The 16,534-nt window shown below is 38.3% G+C and overlaps 2 protein-coding genes across 2 annotated transcripts in view; one reads left to right on the top strand and one right to left on the bottom strand.

The window, feature by feature from the left end:
• Nucleotides 1-16,534, bottom strand: part of CACNA2D3 (calcium voltage-gated channel auxiliary subunit alpha2delta 3) — a 390,523-nt gene that overhangs the window by 60,379 nt on the left and 313,610 nt on the right. The window lies entirely within an intron of this gene.
• On the top strand, nt 2,472-9,619 carry LRTM1 (leucine rich repeat transmembrane protein 1). The gene is made up of 3 exons (XM_088532029.1): nt 2,472-2,504; nt 5,729-6,362; nt 9,186-9,619. Exons 1-3 carry the CDS (start codon nt 2,472-2,474, stop codon nt 9,617-9,619), a joined length of 1,101 nt encoding a protein of 366 aa, XP_088388155.1.

Raw genomic sequence — 16,534 nt, 5'->3', positions numbered from 1 at the left:
TGCACACACATAACATTTGATTTAAAGGCCCCTACCTGCAACTTTATCTAACTTGCAATTAAGGTAAAGTAATCCAGCATCTCTGTTCCCTGTGCTTATGCTCACTCTGAAGGCTTTCATCCCCTGTAATAAATTCTCTATCTAGTAGAGTATATTGTGATGTTGGTGTCTGATCATCTCCAAATAACCCCTTCCCACCTTCATATATCTCTGTTCCTTTAGTTATGGGAAAAGGGGTTAAAAGCCAAATCAACTCCAAGCTACATTGCACAAGAGTCATAACATCATGACAAACTGCTGACCAATCTTCCTTCTGCACTGAAAGCGCTGCATCACCTGAACAAGATAGAAAACTGAGAAATCTGCAGACCAGGATTGACCCAGACAGACATCTCCAGACTACCATAAAGACCTGTAGATTGGTGGTAAGAGGATTTTCCTTCCCAGGTTGAGTCTATGGCAAAGAGCAGGGCGCGACGGCCCGGCGGGGCGGCCTGCGGACGCTGCGGCCTGCGGATGCCGCGGCCTGCGGACGCGCACCTGAGAGGCGGCGCATCCAGCCCATCCGCTCCGCTCCAGCATCACCCCAGCCTCCTCTGGAGGTGTCACAGGAAGGAGTAAAAATGCCCATAAATAATAATTATGGAAAAACACTGCCCACAGGGAAAGGTATTTCTCCATAACTCTTGTCATTAGCGGTTGATTAAAGCCTGTAAGTGTGAAAGTTTATATCCCTTCTAAATGATTTTTTTGTCCCATGAGGTAACCATGGCTCCAGATTATATATGAATCCTACTAATCTTTTGGCCCCAGTAACACGTTTCAGAGAATAATTACGCATTGTATAAACAAGTACCAGATGTATCCAAGTAAGGCAAAATAAGCCTTACTGAACAGAGAACAAAACTCTGCTCTTGCCCTCAAAGTCAGGGATCCAAAACACAACCACAACTGCCTGCTTGTTTCCTTATTTTTAGATTACAAAACATTTTTTTTCTCACTTCCAAGAGAGAAATCACTGTATGATGAGCAAGATTTGATGTCTTTAATCTCTGGCTTTGTGCCACATAGCCAATGAAGTCTCTGAAGACAGACACCCGCACTCTCACCTCTCCTGGAAAATATGACCAGCTATTTCAGGTCAATTAGTACCTCAAGCGAAATCTGGCTTGGTCCGTGGCTTAGACTTCTCTTCTGAAAGGTAGGCAGGAAGAGACTCCTTGGCCTTACCATAACTCTTGTCCACTTTTGAAAATCTAGTTCCCTATTAGGCACAAGCTGAGTGGGTCCAGAGCTCTCTGAGCACAAAGACTGCCTTTCTACAAACTAAAACATGAGGATTTCAAGAGTTTCTTGTATCTTCTCACCTTTATTTGCCTTGTGTGCTGAGTCATAGCTGGAAGAAAACAAAATCTTTTTCCATGATGCAGAATGGGGAGGTGATAAGGGAGGTTAAAAAACAGAGGCACAAGATACTTCACATGAATTATTTGTTTTCTAATCAAGAGGAGTCTGCAGGGCCTGCAGTTGCATCTAGAGTCTTCAGCAAGAGTTTACTAAGCAGGAGACATGCATTAGTAAGGCTAATGCTCATGTGATTTCCCTATAACTGTTGCTTCTTTAACATCTTCAACATTCAAAAATAGAAGGAAAACAATCTACTAGAAGGAATCTTATATATACAGGAATTCTCCTTTTTTTTTTTTTTTTTTTAAACCAAACACCTAGACTTGATAGACAACATAGTGGAAGCAGAATGCCATAGCTTTTGTGTATTTGAATGACTTGATTAGATTGCTTCCTTTCTGAAAGTTTAATTCAGATTCTCCCATAAAAGAGATGACTCTAATACATACTTGGTCTTCCAAACAGAAAGTTTTGACTGCCGTAACAAAATGTATGCCGGCAAAGCAGAACTACCCCCACCAGCAAACAGGGATAGGATGTTCGTTGGTCTGCCTTGCCTACTGCAATGGGAAACATATCTTGTTACAACAAGGCACAAGTTAATTTAAGCAGTCACAATAACACAGTTGCTGCACCACATCAGACAACTGAAAAGAATTCATCTGGTTGTTTAAGACGCCAGAAGTAGAGTAGATTTCATGGTTATTCTGTTTCTGGCAAATCTCTACCTGTGTCACAACTATAATTTTCACCACATCAGACTTCTCTGTCATAACCAAAGCATTATTACTAATAAATGGGAATAGGACATGGATTATAGGTTGGGGAAAAAATCTGTTTACTAAATATGTGTATTCAGAGATCTCAATACAAGGGAAAAATAGCCACATCTACATGAAAAGCAAATCGACAGATTTAATCATATGTTTCCAAATTTGAACTCAGCATGAAGATTAAAACAAAACAAAAAAGAAAGTAATAACTTCTTACACCACAATTCAGGGCACATAAAACAACCTCTGTGTTACTGTTGGAAGTGAACCTCACACAGTGTTTAACTTTCAATGACCTTGTCCTGTGATCGTCTCTTTAATATGGTGAGTGCTAAAAATAATACAACTGTAGCAGCTAAGGATTACCCAAAATAAGAGAGGCGGTTGAGGGACATTCTTTAAGGCTTCCATCTGACAACACAAAGCGCCTTGAGAGCTTGCAAACCCACCTGGTCAGCAAAACTTCTTAAAAAAGGAACAACTTAAAAAAGCAACTCTTTGAATTCATGAACCAAAATACAATTTTAAGCCCACAGAGAACTCAGAAGTGTTATCGCAACAGGAAAAAAAAATATAGAAATGCTAGTACATTCTATAATATTGACAAAAGTAATGAAAAGGCTAATTACTGATGCAAAAGATGAGTCATTAGTACATTTAATTCTATCTTCATTAAAATGATTCAATGATATTATTTAAGATAGGTGTGTTTATATGTGTACATACATAAGAAGGTTAGGAAAGTAAACGTCCGATAAATATATTGTGCAACAAAGAGTGTTTTGCTTTAACATCATATTTATGCAAAGCATTTTGCAATTGATCTATCTTTAAACTCATCACCCTTTCCTTTGGAAAGCTGGAGCTGTTTAATACGGTGGTGGTGCCAAGGAGTGCACATTTATGGGATTCCGCTACACTAAACTGCAGCCCTTCACCTGGTATCAAGAGGAGGTGCCATTCATCAAGAGCGCCACAAACAATATGGCCTGCTTTCGGCAGCAATAACCCAGATGAAGGCATGTTTATTTTTTACAATGTCACTTGTTTCACGGTGTCAGTCATTGTTCAGCTCTGCTCACTCTTCCTTTAGGTGTCTTGACTCTTGTCAGAAACCATTCAGCAAAGCACGCAGTAACAACAGCTACAGCTCTTGATAACACACCCGCGTTTACAACACGCTCCCTGGGTAGCAACTGCAGTGCCCAAGATCTCCTCCTGCTGCAGATTTAAGAAACAAGTTGAACCTTTGAGTTCTTTCATAGTCACAGGTCATGAATCCCTTTGTCATCATAATTGCTACAGCATGAATTATTGAAACTGAAGAAGTCACAGACAGGTCAAATCACCATAAGAACTTATGGAGTGCTAATTTAACGTCACCTGCCAGTTAATCCCCCAAAATTTTGAAAGAAATAGTTTGTTCCTTACTCCTGATGACCACACAAGCGTGCATACCATTTTTACTGAGGCACCAGCTTAGTGTTCCCATGCAAGAAAATCCTGTCACTATTCCTAATCTTTTGGGATGTCAGAAGAATAAGCTTAGAAGAGCAAACAAGTGCACTGTCAAAATCATGTCATCAACATACAGGGCAATTCGTAGTGATATTATACACGCCACTGCCTCCAGTCACAGCCCAGGATAATCTGAATCCATGGTCAGAGTCATCTGATCTTGCAAAAATTGACACAGCATAGCTAATAATCCCCTCAAATTCAGAAACTATACTGGATTTAAGAGGGGAGCTTTATTTTTGTGCCTTGCACTTGAGGCAGATTAAATAATCGAAAAGGCAGGGCTCTCAGGTCATGATTTGTATGCTACAGCTGTCCAGTTAAGAGTTGACAGACATTCCTTGCATGTTGACTGATTACAAGAGGCAGAATCAGCCTCTGAGAGTCATAGATGGACAGTGGAAACAAAGATCACAATCAGGAAAAAAACTTGACGGCTGATGGAATAACCCGAGAGAAATAACTGCACTTCCATGCCAGATACTGTCCAAAAAAAAGACACAAAGGAAACTGGATGGGCACACTACAAATCTGACGTGAGAATCGGAACAAAGTGTCTGCTACTGATCTGCATTGAAAACTGGTGGAGAACAAGCAAATAAGCATGAAAGGTGAGATATTGATGCCTTTAGATTAATAGTGAAATTATTCTGTGCTCTAAATAACATTGCCTTAGCAGACTGTTTTTATTTTTAAATCTACAGGGGAAATTGTGTCTCAGTTTCTGCAGCCAACTGTTGCAGAGCAATATAATGAACTGAACATACTGCTTATCTTGCTTGTAAGGATGCTGAATGTTTTCAAGTAAATTCTACAAGAGAGGATTGAGAAGTTTCAGATTATATGTATAATTTTAATTTAAATATAATTTCAAAGTGAAAATAGGTATTTTGTAAGTTATAGTCTTAAAATAGCTTTCATTTATACATTTGTCATATTCAACGCTATAATCGCATGCTGTTGTTCTTCAAGAGGTTGATCCCTTTTACAAATTAATGTATGATTTGATCTAGGTCAATAAGTCGTTTATCCTTTATTTTCTAAAAGGTTTTAGGTACTAACTGTCTAATTTTTTATTCTTATTTTTACTTTAAAATACTAAATAGTAGCAATAAGTTGAGGTATCCGAAAAACAATGTTACGAAAGGATTTATCAGTCTGATTCTCAATTAACTCTGTATCCTGTTAGTCAAAGAAACTCAAATTGAATCATTCAACATCTGATTTTTTTTAAACTTTTATTTTATGCTATGTACTTGAACATAGCTTTTTGTTTTCAATATAAGATTGTTAACAATATACGAAGATAAAACTATTATTTCTTCAATAAAAGCTGACTTGAATGCTAGGGAGCAGAGAATAACTATAAATACTAATTTTTACTAAGTACTCCAGTGACCTCATTTATCTTTTTAACAGCTTCCTGACAAATGCTGGTTTCATGTTTAGAAGCTCGTATCTGTGGGAAATACTGCTAACATTCAGATAAAGGAATTCACACAAAAAGTATAAACATGGATATTTTAAAAAACAAACCTACAGAATCTGGATTGTTTAGAATTGCTCTTATCTGTTTTTATAGCAAAGTCTTTGAAGCTTTTTATTCTTTTGACAGCACATTAGCTTAATTCTTTCTAGGTAGCATAGCTAGTAAAAAGGCAGAAAAATAAAAGCTCTACTTGCAACTCTTCTGGCATAAGATGCCTCAAAGTTATTATTGCTATGGAGAGTGAATCATTACAACATAATAGTTTTAAGAACTTAGAGGAAACATTTTATTCAAGCTTCACGGCTTCGCTTCTGGCAAAGCCTGCTGAAAGCTATTTGTGTTTAAGTAGGAAGTACTTCACTTTAGGACCACTGAAGCACTGACTTCATTCTGCATTATGTAAGAATTTTGATATCATATAGGATTTAATAATGTAAATTAAAAAATAAATTTCTTTTTACTACCTACCTTGATATTTATTATCAGACTGTATATCTTTTACTTATTTTACTGATCTGTATATTAAAAAAAATTAAATTAGTCTCACAACATTATTGCTTCTTTCACTTCTGATACAGGTAACTGGCTTTTGTTTTTGAGCATCATCTTAGTAATACGTGTGGCTCATGGATGTCCCGAAAAGTGTCTCTGCTATCCAGTTTCAAAGACTGCAGACTGCAAGAATAGGGGACTTATTGAAATCCCTACCCATCTACCTCCTGAAATTCAGATACTACAGCTACAGAATAATCGCATTTGGAAAATCAGTCAAAATTCATTCACTGGAACACCGTTGCTCAAAATCTTGGATTTGTCTAATAATTCCATCTCCAGTTTGGCACCAGGTGCCTTCCAAAAATTAAAATACCTACAGGTTTTAAACCTAACTGGGAACCTGATTCATTTTATAGAAAACAAGACTTTCAGCTTTCTCCCACACCTTAAAGAACTAGACTTGTCATCTAACAGCATAATACGCTTGCCTGAGACTTTGGGAAACAGCACAGGGAATATAACACTGCTGTCTGTGAAGCACAACAAACTCCAGAGGATGGACAGAGTTCTGCTGGAGTTACTTCCCAACCTGAAAGTGGTTCTCTTCAAAGATAATCCCTGGCAATGTAACTGTAACGTCTTTGGCCTTAAACTTTGGCTGGAGAGCTTTTTATACAGAGGTAAGGAACACTTCTCATCAGATATGATGCACATGCCAGTACCTAACTGACCTTCCTTTGCCACTATGGTCACAATAGGTCACCCATGAGAACATCCCTTCTGACGAGGTTGGACTCGATGATCTTGAAGGTCTTTTCCAACCCTATTGATTCTATAAGGATCCTATCATCTATTCACATGCATGGCTTGGAGTATGGTTGCTTTCATAAGTACAGGTGGCAAATGAGAATTATAGAGGAACTTTACATAAACATTTTTAAAGAGAGAAGGAATTATGTACACAGACATACACACACACACACACATATAAAGTGTGTGTAGACGCATTACAGAAATACATGTCTGTGTGTATATCCACACCCATATATAAAATAAGCACATGCGCACACACTTGCTCTTATTCTACCAATACGTCTACCAATACGAAATCAAGACATACTGCTTAGAAACTTTTTACCTAGTATATTAGGGCTTATATCAATCCTGACGTCAATATTGACTTAACTTTAGAGAACACAGAATTGTGATCTCTCTTTAAGACATAATGTATACCACTAATAGCTCTTTAATATTTTAAGAATATATTCTCTGAGGATATATGCTGCACCTTGGACATGTTTACACTTTTAAAATATTGTTGTTTAATTTCCTGTTATCTGAAAGGTACTAAACTCATGGGCCATTTCCTGACAGAAATATGCATTACCATCAGAGGAGACAAAGCAAAATTTAATTTTAAAAGTAGCCTCATATTTTTGGCCACACATGCTATTAAATATATTCAATATAGTCATTTTGCCCCATGCAAAAGACAGCACAATTCAATTCTATTTCTGAGTATTTCAGAAGGTGTCTTTTTTTTTTTTTTTTTTTTTTTTTGCTTGCATTCAGAGAAGCTTTGTGATTAAAAAGAAAATCAGCATTCATCATTCCAAAACATTTTTTTCTATCTTTTCTATCTATAGACAGTGTAGGGCTGAGAAAGGATTTAAGCATTAAGGAAATTCCTTCCTTTCTGCTGGGAGACACATTCAGGCTTTGAGAATTCAAAAGAAAAGGGCAATTTGCTCTTCTCTAAATCAGGCTTTGATGCTTGAATGTGATACAAATTGCTGCTTTCCTATCTGTACACCAAAGTAGAGGAAACACAGAGCACATTACAACACAGCGTTTGTGAAGACAGCCCCTCTTGCCCGCATCTCAGAGGGCTCCCGTCATTGGGTTGCCCTGTCAACACTGCAGGTCACCCTGCAAAGTGCTCCCAGCCAGAGCAGGGACACGAACAGCACGACGACAGCCTCCAGGTTAGGAAAAGCCACTGCCAGGGAGCCCCTTGTCCAAACAGACCAAAGGCGAATCCCTTTCAGGGTCGAAAACTTAATACTTTGGATTAATAAAATATTATGTTGCCTGGGGTCCTTTGTTGCATTCACAACCAATTTGAGCAGGGGTTGGCACTCCCCTGTGCAGGAGAAGGTAATGACCCAATGTAAGCAGGTAACTTTAATTACTCTGCCAGCAGCATAGGTTCTGTAGCTTATTTCAAAAAAAAACCCCAACATTGATTAGAAATTCAGTGATGGCCTCCCATCTTTCTGATCCTTTCACAAATTACCAAGTTGAAGTGACATAGAACTAACAGAATCATTTCAGCAACATTTTTTTTTCCAAAAAAAAGCCTTCATAGAGCCTTGGGTTTTCTAAATTTCTGTTACTCTAAAATTACTCATGTGAAATCACACAAAGAAAAATTAGTTATATTGCACTTCAGTCTTTCCTGTTACTTCTATCACATGCTTACTACAAAACAGTACTGTGGCTCTACAGATATTTCTTGCAAGCCTTAACAAAATATTGCTACAGCACTATATAAATTTAAAGTAAGTGTTAAATGTTGTGCCCAGTATGACTTAAAAGGTTTCAGTATTTCTTTCCTGAATCTAGGCCAGGCAATTGATACTTGATGAATATTCTTAAATAAGTACAGAGAAGGCTTCGCTTCAGATAGAGCTCCAATTTTCTATGCCAAGCATAGCTTTTTTTTTTAGTTCTTCACAACCATAGGAGGGCCAGAGTTGCAGAATTCGGAGTTTTATCCATATCCACACTCCAGGTTGGGGGTGTCAGGATCCTGATTCTGGGTTTGGCTGCTGAGGACCAGAAGAGTAGCTGCCAATGCTATTATCTATCTTGGAAATCATCAACATTTGTGGAGAAGGTAGTCTCAAGATTTTGTGTTTCGGGCCCATCTGTACTCACTACTTTCTCAGACAAATTCTCTTCAAAATGAAAATCTCGATTTCCCTTCTCAACAGTTTTGAAGCCTACCATTTGAACTCCTTTAAATCTCGCTCTCTCTCTCTTTTTTTTTTTTTTTTTAAAAAGAACTCATGTATACAAATTGTTGAAATTTTTCTTTGCATCATGACAAATATTCACATATGGTGTCAGAACAATGACTACCTCATGGGATATTTCTGTCAAGCCCAAGGGGATATGTTTACCAAGTATATTGCTTCCATTCTTTCTTTATAAAAACAAGTAATTGCATGAATTTGCATTTACTTATTTCTGTATCAGTGAGTTTTTAGTCTTCTTTTTTGCTTTTAACCTTGTAAAAGTAAACTTAAACCCTGATAAATTACTGCTGGCTGGCAAATAATTATTTACATGATTATTAAGGTGTAGGTACCCTCCTTTGATATAACTGGAAAGAGCACAAATGCAAAGCTGCCTAGAATTTTCTTTAAGGTTTCTGTTACTTTTACACTGAGATAACTCAGAACCCACCCAAGATCAAGCCTACAATGTGTTCTTTTCAGGAGGAATAAGCGACGGCATCATCTGCTCCGCACCGGGGATTCGGAAAGGCAAGGACCTCCTCAGAGTTCCCTACGAGCTGTTTGGGGCCTGCCCGCTCAGGACGGCGCACGTGCACGTGGCCAGCGCTCACCACCACGGCTTCGAGCACCGCGGCTCCCTCAAGCACATCCATCACGGCGAGCACGGGGAAGGCAGCCGCTCAAGCTGCGAGCCCAAGCCAAAGCCCAGGCCCGTCAGTCTGCGCCATGCGATTGCCACCGTTGTCATCACTGGAGTTGTCTGTGGGATCGTGTGCCTAATGATGCTGGCAGCGGCTGTTTACGGTTGTGCCTATGCTGCAATTACTGCTAAGTACCACAGGGAACACTTGGCCCCAGCCAGACAGCATGGGACTCCAGAGGAAAAAGAGCCATTTGATAGTTCCTTGCCTTGAGCTTCTTTTGTTTTTGGCTTCTTGAGAATGATGAGTCCTCCGTTAAATTAAAAAGCCCAAAATCCAAATAGGATTGACTTCCTAGTTACAACTGCTTTTCTTTGCTTCTTCACATATATATAACATTATACATGTGTATATATATATCTTTACATAAATGTGTGTGTGCATATATATATATACATATATATAAATTCTCCGGAATGGTGTTATATTAAGATTTTAAGTAAATGAATGTATGGTTATTTATATTTTGTGTACGCATATTCTGAACCCACAATGGAAGGCTGAGCATCTGGAAGAATTTCTCCTTGTTGTAGCCACTTCCAAGCATTCCATCCCTCATTACTGGCCATTTGTGCAGTATGAGTACAACACAGGACCTATGGGACACTTACAGCCAATATCCAGCACGAGGGAGCTTTGTGCAGGAAGAAATGCAGATTAATTACAAATGACTCTTGTAGGTTGTTAAAAATGCGCTACGTATCCACAAATACAATTCAGAAGTAGCTTTAGAACTGGACGATCTTGTACACTGCTGCTGATCACTTAGAAACTCTGAAAATATTTTTTCCACCTTCCAATCAACCCAAGCCTACGTAGCGCAGCGAGGCGACGCGGCCTGCTCGCCCTGCCCATGCCCGCAGCCCACGCGGCGCTGAGGCGACGCGCCGAGCGCCCGGGCGCTCCTGACTGAGGCCGCGCAGCGCGCACGTGCTCACCACAACGCCGCCGGCGGCAGCGCCCGGGGTGATGCAGTCACGTGTTTATGTGCTCTCCTCTTCACGGAGGAAACATTCAGCTAAATTCTCTCAAGGGTCCACCCTAAACTTTCTGTGGCGTTGTTTTACCAGTGTCAAAACCACCTGAGCACCACTGATTTTGAACAAAAGGAATATTTTGGAAAAGGTATTCTTCAGAGATATTTTTCAAATCACTCCTAGAAATAGTTTTCAGATAAGCAACGGAAGTATCTACTCCATCTCTCTTTCAGAGACCAGACTAAGAACACATGGACTACACCAGAAAGACATTTGCAGTATGTGGTTTTAAAACCTCTCTAGTGATGGGGACAACAGAGCTGCCTAGGGAGCTGATGCAGAGACCAATTCTTCTTAGAGTATGCAGATTTTTTAACATCTCTGCTAAACCTGCTCCCCTGTGAAGATCGCCAGAGTATTCCTTTGGGCAGGAACAGAGGAGAAGCAGGAAGAGCAGAAGGAAGCCTCCCCATGGCAATCGGAGACCTCCACTCTCCTCCTTGCAGTAGATGGAGTCCAACACTGAGGCCTGCAGCTATTCTAAAAACAGCCTCAACAGAGTATTGGGCTGCATGGCAGGAGCCACGTAACCCTTGTTCTTATCTGCTTAATAATAACCAAAACTCAACTTTTTAGACTCATTCCTGCATCTGGAGTTATTTTCATGCCTAAAAAAAATAAGCATCTCAGACTCAACCTGTATCTAGACATTAAAAATGAAAAAACAATTACTTTTGTTTTTTGCCCTCCCCCCGCTTTTTCTTTTTTTAGTAACTGTTAAGTACTTCAAAATTATTATTAAGCTCTCTTCATTCTTCTCTGTCCTAGACTAAACAAACTAAGCTGTTCCAAATTTTCCTGTGAGGCCAAATTTTCCAGATTTCTTTTTTCATTTCATTCCCATTTCATTCCCACATTTTCTTGGAAATGTAGTACCCAGGGTTGGGCACATTACTTCAGATGAGAAATCATCAGCCCAGACTCTTACAGAATATTTATATTCAAGCTCTTAAATCTGATCTTTGGAATATGTGTTTCAGATGTATTTCAAAATAAAATCATGAGAGTGTGGAAATCCAATTTTTTTTTCTCCATTTACTGTAAAAACATTTTTCAAATGTTTTTGCTGGATCTACAGGATAGGGCATCTACTATGCATGGGTCCAAAGAGAAGTTCAGGGCCAGTCGCAGCGCTTTCTTTAGGTATCCACCTAAAATGAACACATATCCACTCACATCGCAGGTCCTAAGATAGAAGCTAATAAACCTTCAACCTTGATGGAGTTTTCGACTACAGTGTTCCTAAGAGGCTCAGTTGCAGCACTACAACTTTCATTATAAATAAGTTCACATTCCGATGTTTTCAAGCACAGAAGAAACAAGAATTGATTCAATAGTTTCTAATAAGAAATAAACAGACATCTTCCCCGTTTAAAAAAAAAAATCAAAGCAACTAAAAACTTTTAGATTTTTCTTCTTGTAAGAGGAGAAAAGATGAGATAGGGGCAATGAAGGGCACAAAAACATCTAAAGAAACTCTTTCCAAGTCACATTTAGGATGCTTTGGGGATTCTCACACACACAAGGCTGTAAATTGATACAGAGTTCTGCCAGAAAGGAAAGTATTTCATATTTCCATTAGTTCACTCTGTTATGGGAATAGAGAAAGACAATCCAAGAAAAGTGCAATGTAAATTTTATAATTTCCTGTTTGTCACTAAAAAACAAACAACCCCCCCCCCAAAAAAACTTCTTTCAATCTTGATAAGACTACATGTATTTACAAATTTATTTGTATTTACAAATTCTAGTAATTTATGATGATAAACTAACAAGAGACAGCCATCACAGAAAAATACTGATTCACCTGCTTAAATTACTGATTTTGCAGCATAAGAAATAGAAGGTTCAACTCTTATTAAAAATATAGACAAAAGGGACAATTTGTTGTGCATTCCGTTACAAGTGGAAGACTGGATCTAGGGATTCCCCACAGATGTGCCCTTAATTTGCAGAGCTTAGCAGCGGACATCTGCTGCTGAAATAAGAAGCTGTCTCTAGAGATTTATTTTTCAGATAAAGGTTGCTGGGAAAGCTTTGTTGTTTTTCAGCAATCCAGTGAGAGGTCTTATAGTAAATACAGTATTTTTCTCTTAATCTTTGTGAAAAGCATCCCATCTCACAAAGTCACCCAAACATCAGGACATGCTACTCTGTCAGCTATTTGCAAAGACAGAGAAAGGCAGTATATTGTACATTCCAAACTCTCAAATATAGGGCATCCAATATTTTTTTTGGAAACTAATGTGGAAAAAGGAGATAGAGAAAGCAGTCCTTTAAATTTTCAGTCTAGAACCAATGTTCTCTTCAGAAAATGGCTTTAGTATCTACACTGAATATAACAAAGCTTAACAAATTACACCATATTTGTTTTCTCTGTGTGCCTCTCCATTCAAACTTGCACAAGGACAATCAAAGCCTCATTTTCCCTGGGTAACCCAATGGCCCGATAGAATAAGCATCCCTCTTCTATCAAAGCAGATAGTTAAGTTCTATTACACATAGCTTAATTCTCATTTAAAATATCAACAAAAAAGACTAATTGTTGCTTACTAATAACAGAATCACAGAATGGTTGAGGTTGGAAGGGACCTCTAGAAATCATCTACCCTCTGCTCAAAAGAAGGGACAAATACCAATCTTTCCTAGCTGGCCAGAAGAGAAAGATAACCGGGCTTTAATGCACAGAGCAGGCCTACTTTGAACTTCAAACCTGGCTGGAAGCGTCGCAGTGCTAATAATCATAAGCAACTCCAGATACTGCCTGAGTTTATGTTACCTGAAATAGATTGTATGCTCCCTAGGTAAGGCAGTCAGCAACATTAATCATCTGGATGAAGGAGTAACCCAACTAGAGAGAAAAGGAGCTGGAATTAGAAACCCTAATAAACAAACCTAGGACCATCTTCTACACAGCTATCTCCAAAAAAAATTGCAGTGAGTTCTCTCACTGACTACAGAGTAGTCTGCTAGTTTTGGGGCTATGCACATTGCAGGTTCCACCCTTTGCAGAAGACTTTCAAGGAGACATTGTCAGATGCTGATAATGAAGACTGTCAATGTTTGGAAATATGGTGTTCTGAAGGAGACTAATTACTTAATTCATGGTACTTAATCTGAGATTAATGCATTCATACCCTGCATAAATACAGAGAATCATTCAAAGTGCTTTGAGCTTCATACGTGCACAGTAATATCTGATATTTATAACAAACCTGACAGTTTCTCTGCTGCCTTGTTCTATCTGTTTTGTTAGTAGCAGAATTATTTAGCAAAATACCCCTAAAATCTGATTGCTATTCAACTGTAAGACCCATTCTGCTACCCTTGCTCCTGTCTCTAACCAAATTACATACATTCAAAAAAAAAAAAAAGTGAAAATGAAAATCCTCTAAGGAATTTACTGTACGTGTCAAGATACCTATCCAAATTTATCCATCAGAGCCATAGATTCCCTGAGAATTAGTGCTGATGAAAACCAAAGAAAAGAATTAGGCAAAAAGAGGTTAAATCCCCTAGAGGACACTAGCAGAGAAGTATCTCCAAGAGCTACTGCAAACACCAACTCCATAAGGTAAAATGAATTCAGAACAACTGCAAGCAAACGCAAGCACGAGAATGGTGATGAATACACTCAGCTTCCCTGTTCAGTCGCTGCAGAGGGGCAGGATTTTACCACATGTTTGGAAGCACTTTGTGGAGGACCCTACCCCTCTCCAGGGACTACCTACAAAGCGCGTTTCCTGACCAAGGCAGGGCTCTTAACCTGAGTCAGTAAGTTGTTTAAAGCTGGACTGTGCAAATATACTGATTTTCCTGAAACTGAAAGCATTAGTTTATATGCCAATATTAGATTTATGAATACAAAGATAATAGTCAAAATGTACAAGAAGCTCTGGAAAAATATAAACCAGTGGTTTTCCACCAAAGCATGCAAGGCATTTTGAGGGATTTACTAAACGCTACTGCTGAATATAATCTTCTGTGGCTTACGAAGGGGAGTTAAGATTAAGTAAATCACTGTCTTGCCTGACAAGGAAAACATCTATTTTAGAAAGCTTCAAACATTTGGTTGGCATGTCATTATGATGGCATATTCATTTTCCCTTAGGCCTTCACTAAAATGCAATTTTATAGATGGTGTCATATTTTTAAGGACTTTGCAGGAATGCAGTGACATTTACTTGAATGTCTTTGATAATATAGTAATACAAAAGCAGTACATGTGGCAAAAAAAAAGCAAACGAACTATAAACAGTACAGAACAACTTTTAATAGATATATTTACTTCTACTTCTAGTGTTGTAATATAACTTAACTATTTATTAACATCACATATCTGTCATTCCTAGAAATAGCATTTTTAAACTACTTTTTTTTTCCATTTCTTTGGAAGATAAGCAAATTATTGGACTTCACTTTCCTAAAGTATGTCATGGGATCTGGCTCAGAGATCTGTGCATGAAAAATTCATTCAACAAAAATCTAAACATAGTTTCAAGGTAACACAACACAGCTACTTACATACTCTCCCAAAAATAAGTCAATAATAAGGGAGAGTGATGAACCTTTTTTTTCATAGTAAAAAGGCAGCTAGTTTCAGATATAATGTTCACCTTTTCCTCCACAAAACTATTAAAGAATCCTGCCTTCTTAAAGCCTCCATCACTAAAACTCTCCATTACTGGAAATCAGTAGATCTACAAATTTTCCCTTTAGATTGCAGTTCTACAAATGTAAGCAGGAAATTAAAAAGAAAAAAAAAGGTGCAATCAGCTTCAAAAGAAAAAGACAGAGACTTATATTTCTAAAGCAATATGAGATTATGAGTGATCCTTTTTTTCAAGGTACAGTTTAAATTATCCTAAACTGTAGGATTTTCAGAGTTAGTTTCCTGTGGCCAAAAGAGAAGCATTCGTAATCACAAGCCATTTTAAGCTAGTGATGTTATGATGAAACACCACTAGCTAGTGATGAAATTAATTTTTTGCCATATCTTCCCTTACCCTAATGGATTGGAAACTAAATACAGTATTTAAAACTTTAAATTCTGACATCCCAACTACTTAGAGACTTTTAGCAGCTTGATGGGAAATTTTTAGCACTGCATAACTGATCGTTTTGTTGTGTTCATGCTTGTTGATAAAATGATATAAAACAGAGATCAATTTAGGTGATTAGATTCTCTAGAGAAAAATATATCTCTAACCAGGGCTTGGAGACAGAATCCTTGAGCTGGATATAAAAATAAAGGATCAGGTTTGAAAAGTTAGATACCAGAAAGGGAAGATAACCTGGTTTTACTTAGAACATTTTGCTTGCAGCTATAAAACAGAGCATTTTACATTTGCATAGTAAGATTTTCAATAAAGAATTTTGAAATCAGTCAGTGCAAAGGGCTAGGCTGTCTTCTCTTAAATGTATTTATACCTCTCAAATCTGAATCCAAAGGCCTGATTATTGTATATTTTAATGTATATTTCAACGCATATTTAAAAATTAAAAAAATACGTAAAACAACACTTAAAGATGGTCCACAGTTTTAACAGAAACTAACAGTTCTATTTGAAAAGCTGTTCCTTTCGCTGTGGCAAGCTGCACAAACATGTTTCTTTCTCAGAAATCTCTGATGCAAAAATGTACTTCTATCTCTCTCAGATATCTGCATGGCCGAGGGCAGGGAGTAACCCAACCCTCACTGTGCCCTCGGCTTATGGCAGCATCCGCTACGGAATTAGATCACCTGCCATGTGCTTGAAGGACAGACTGCAGAGACCCATCCATGTCACGGACCTACAGAAACACAAAACGCTACATAAAGACACGAATCACGGGTGATAGAAAGTATCTCCCATCTCCTTTGCAACTTTTCTGACTTGGTAGCAGAAAACTAGTTGCTCATAATCATTCCAAAAAGTAGCAGGAAGTTCCTTCTCTTGGAGGGACTCCCGAGAAACGACTGTTCAACATGCTCCCCAATGGCAGAATCTCACCCTTATTCTCACAAGAGCAGTTGGCTTCTTGGTAATCTTCACCACAAGACTGTGAGGGGGCTGATCTTTAGGCCATCTTTATGCGGAACACAGTGTAC

This window comes from Tinamus guttatus, unplaced genomic scaffold, assembly GCF_059628265.1.
Source record: "Tinamus guttatus ecotype Peru unplaced genomic scaffold, ASM5962826v1 Tinamus_guttatus_pri_ptg000451l, whole genome shotgun sequence".
Lineage (NCBI taxonomy): Eukaryota > Metazoa > Chordata > Aves > Tinamiformes > Tinamidae > Tinamus > Tinamus guttatus.
This window is presented reverse-complemented; position numbering and strand designations above follow the sequence as displayed.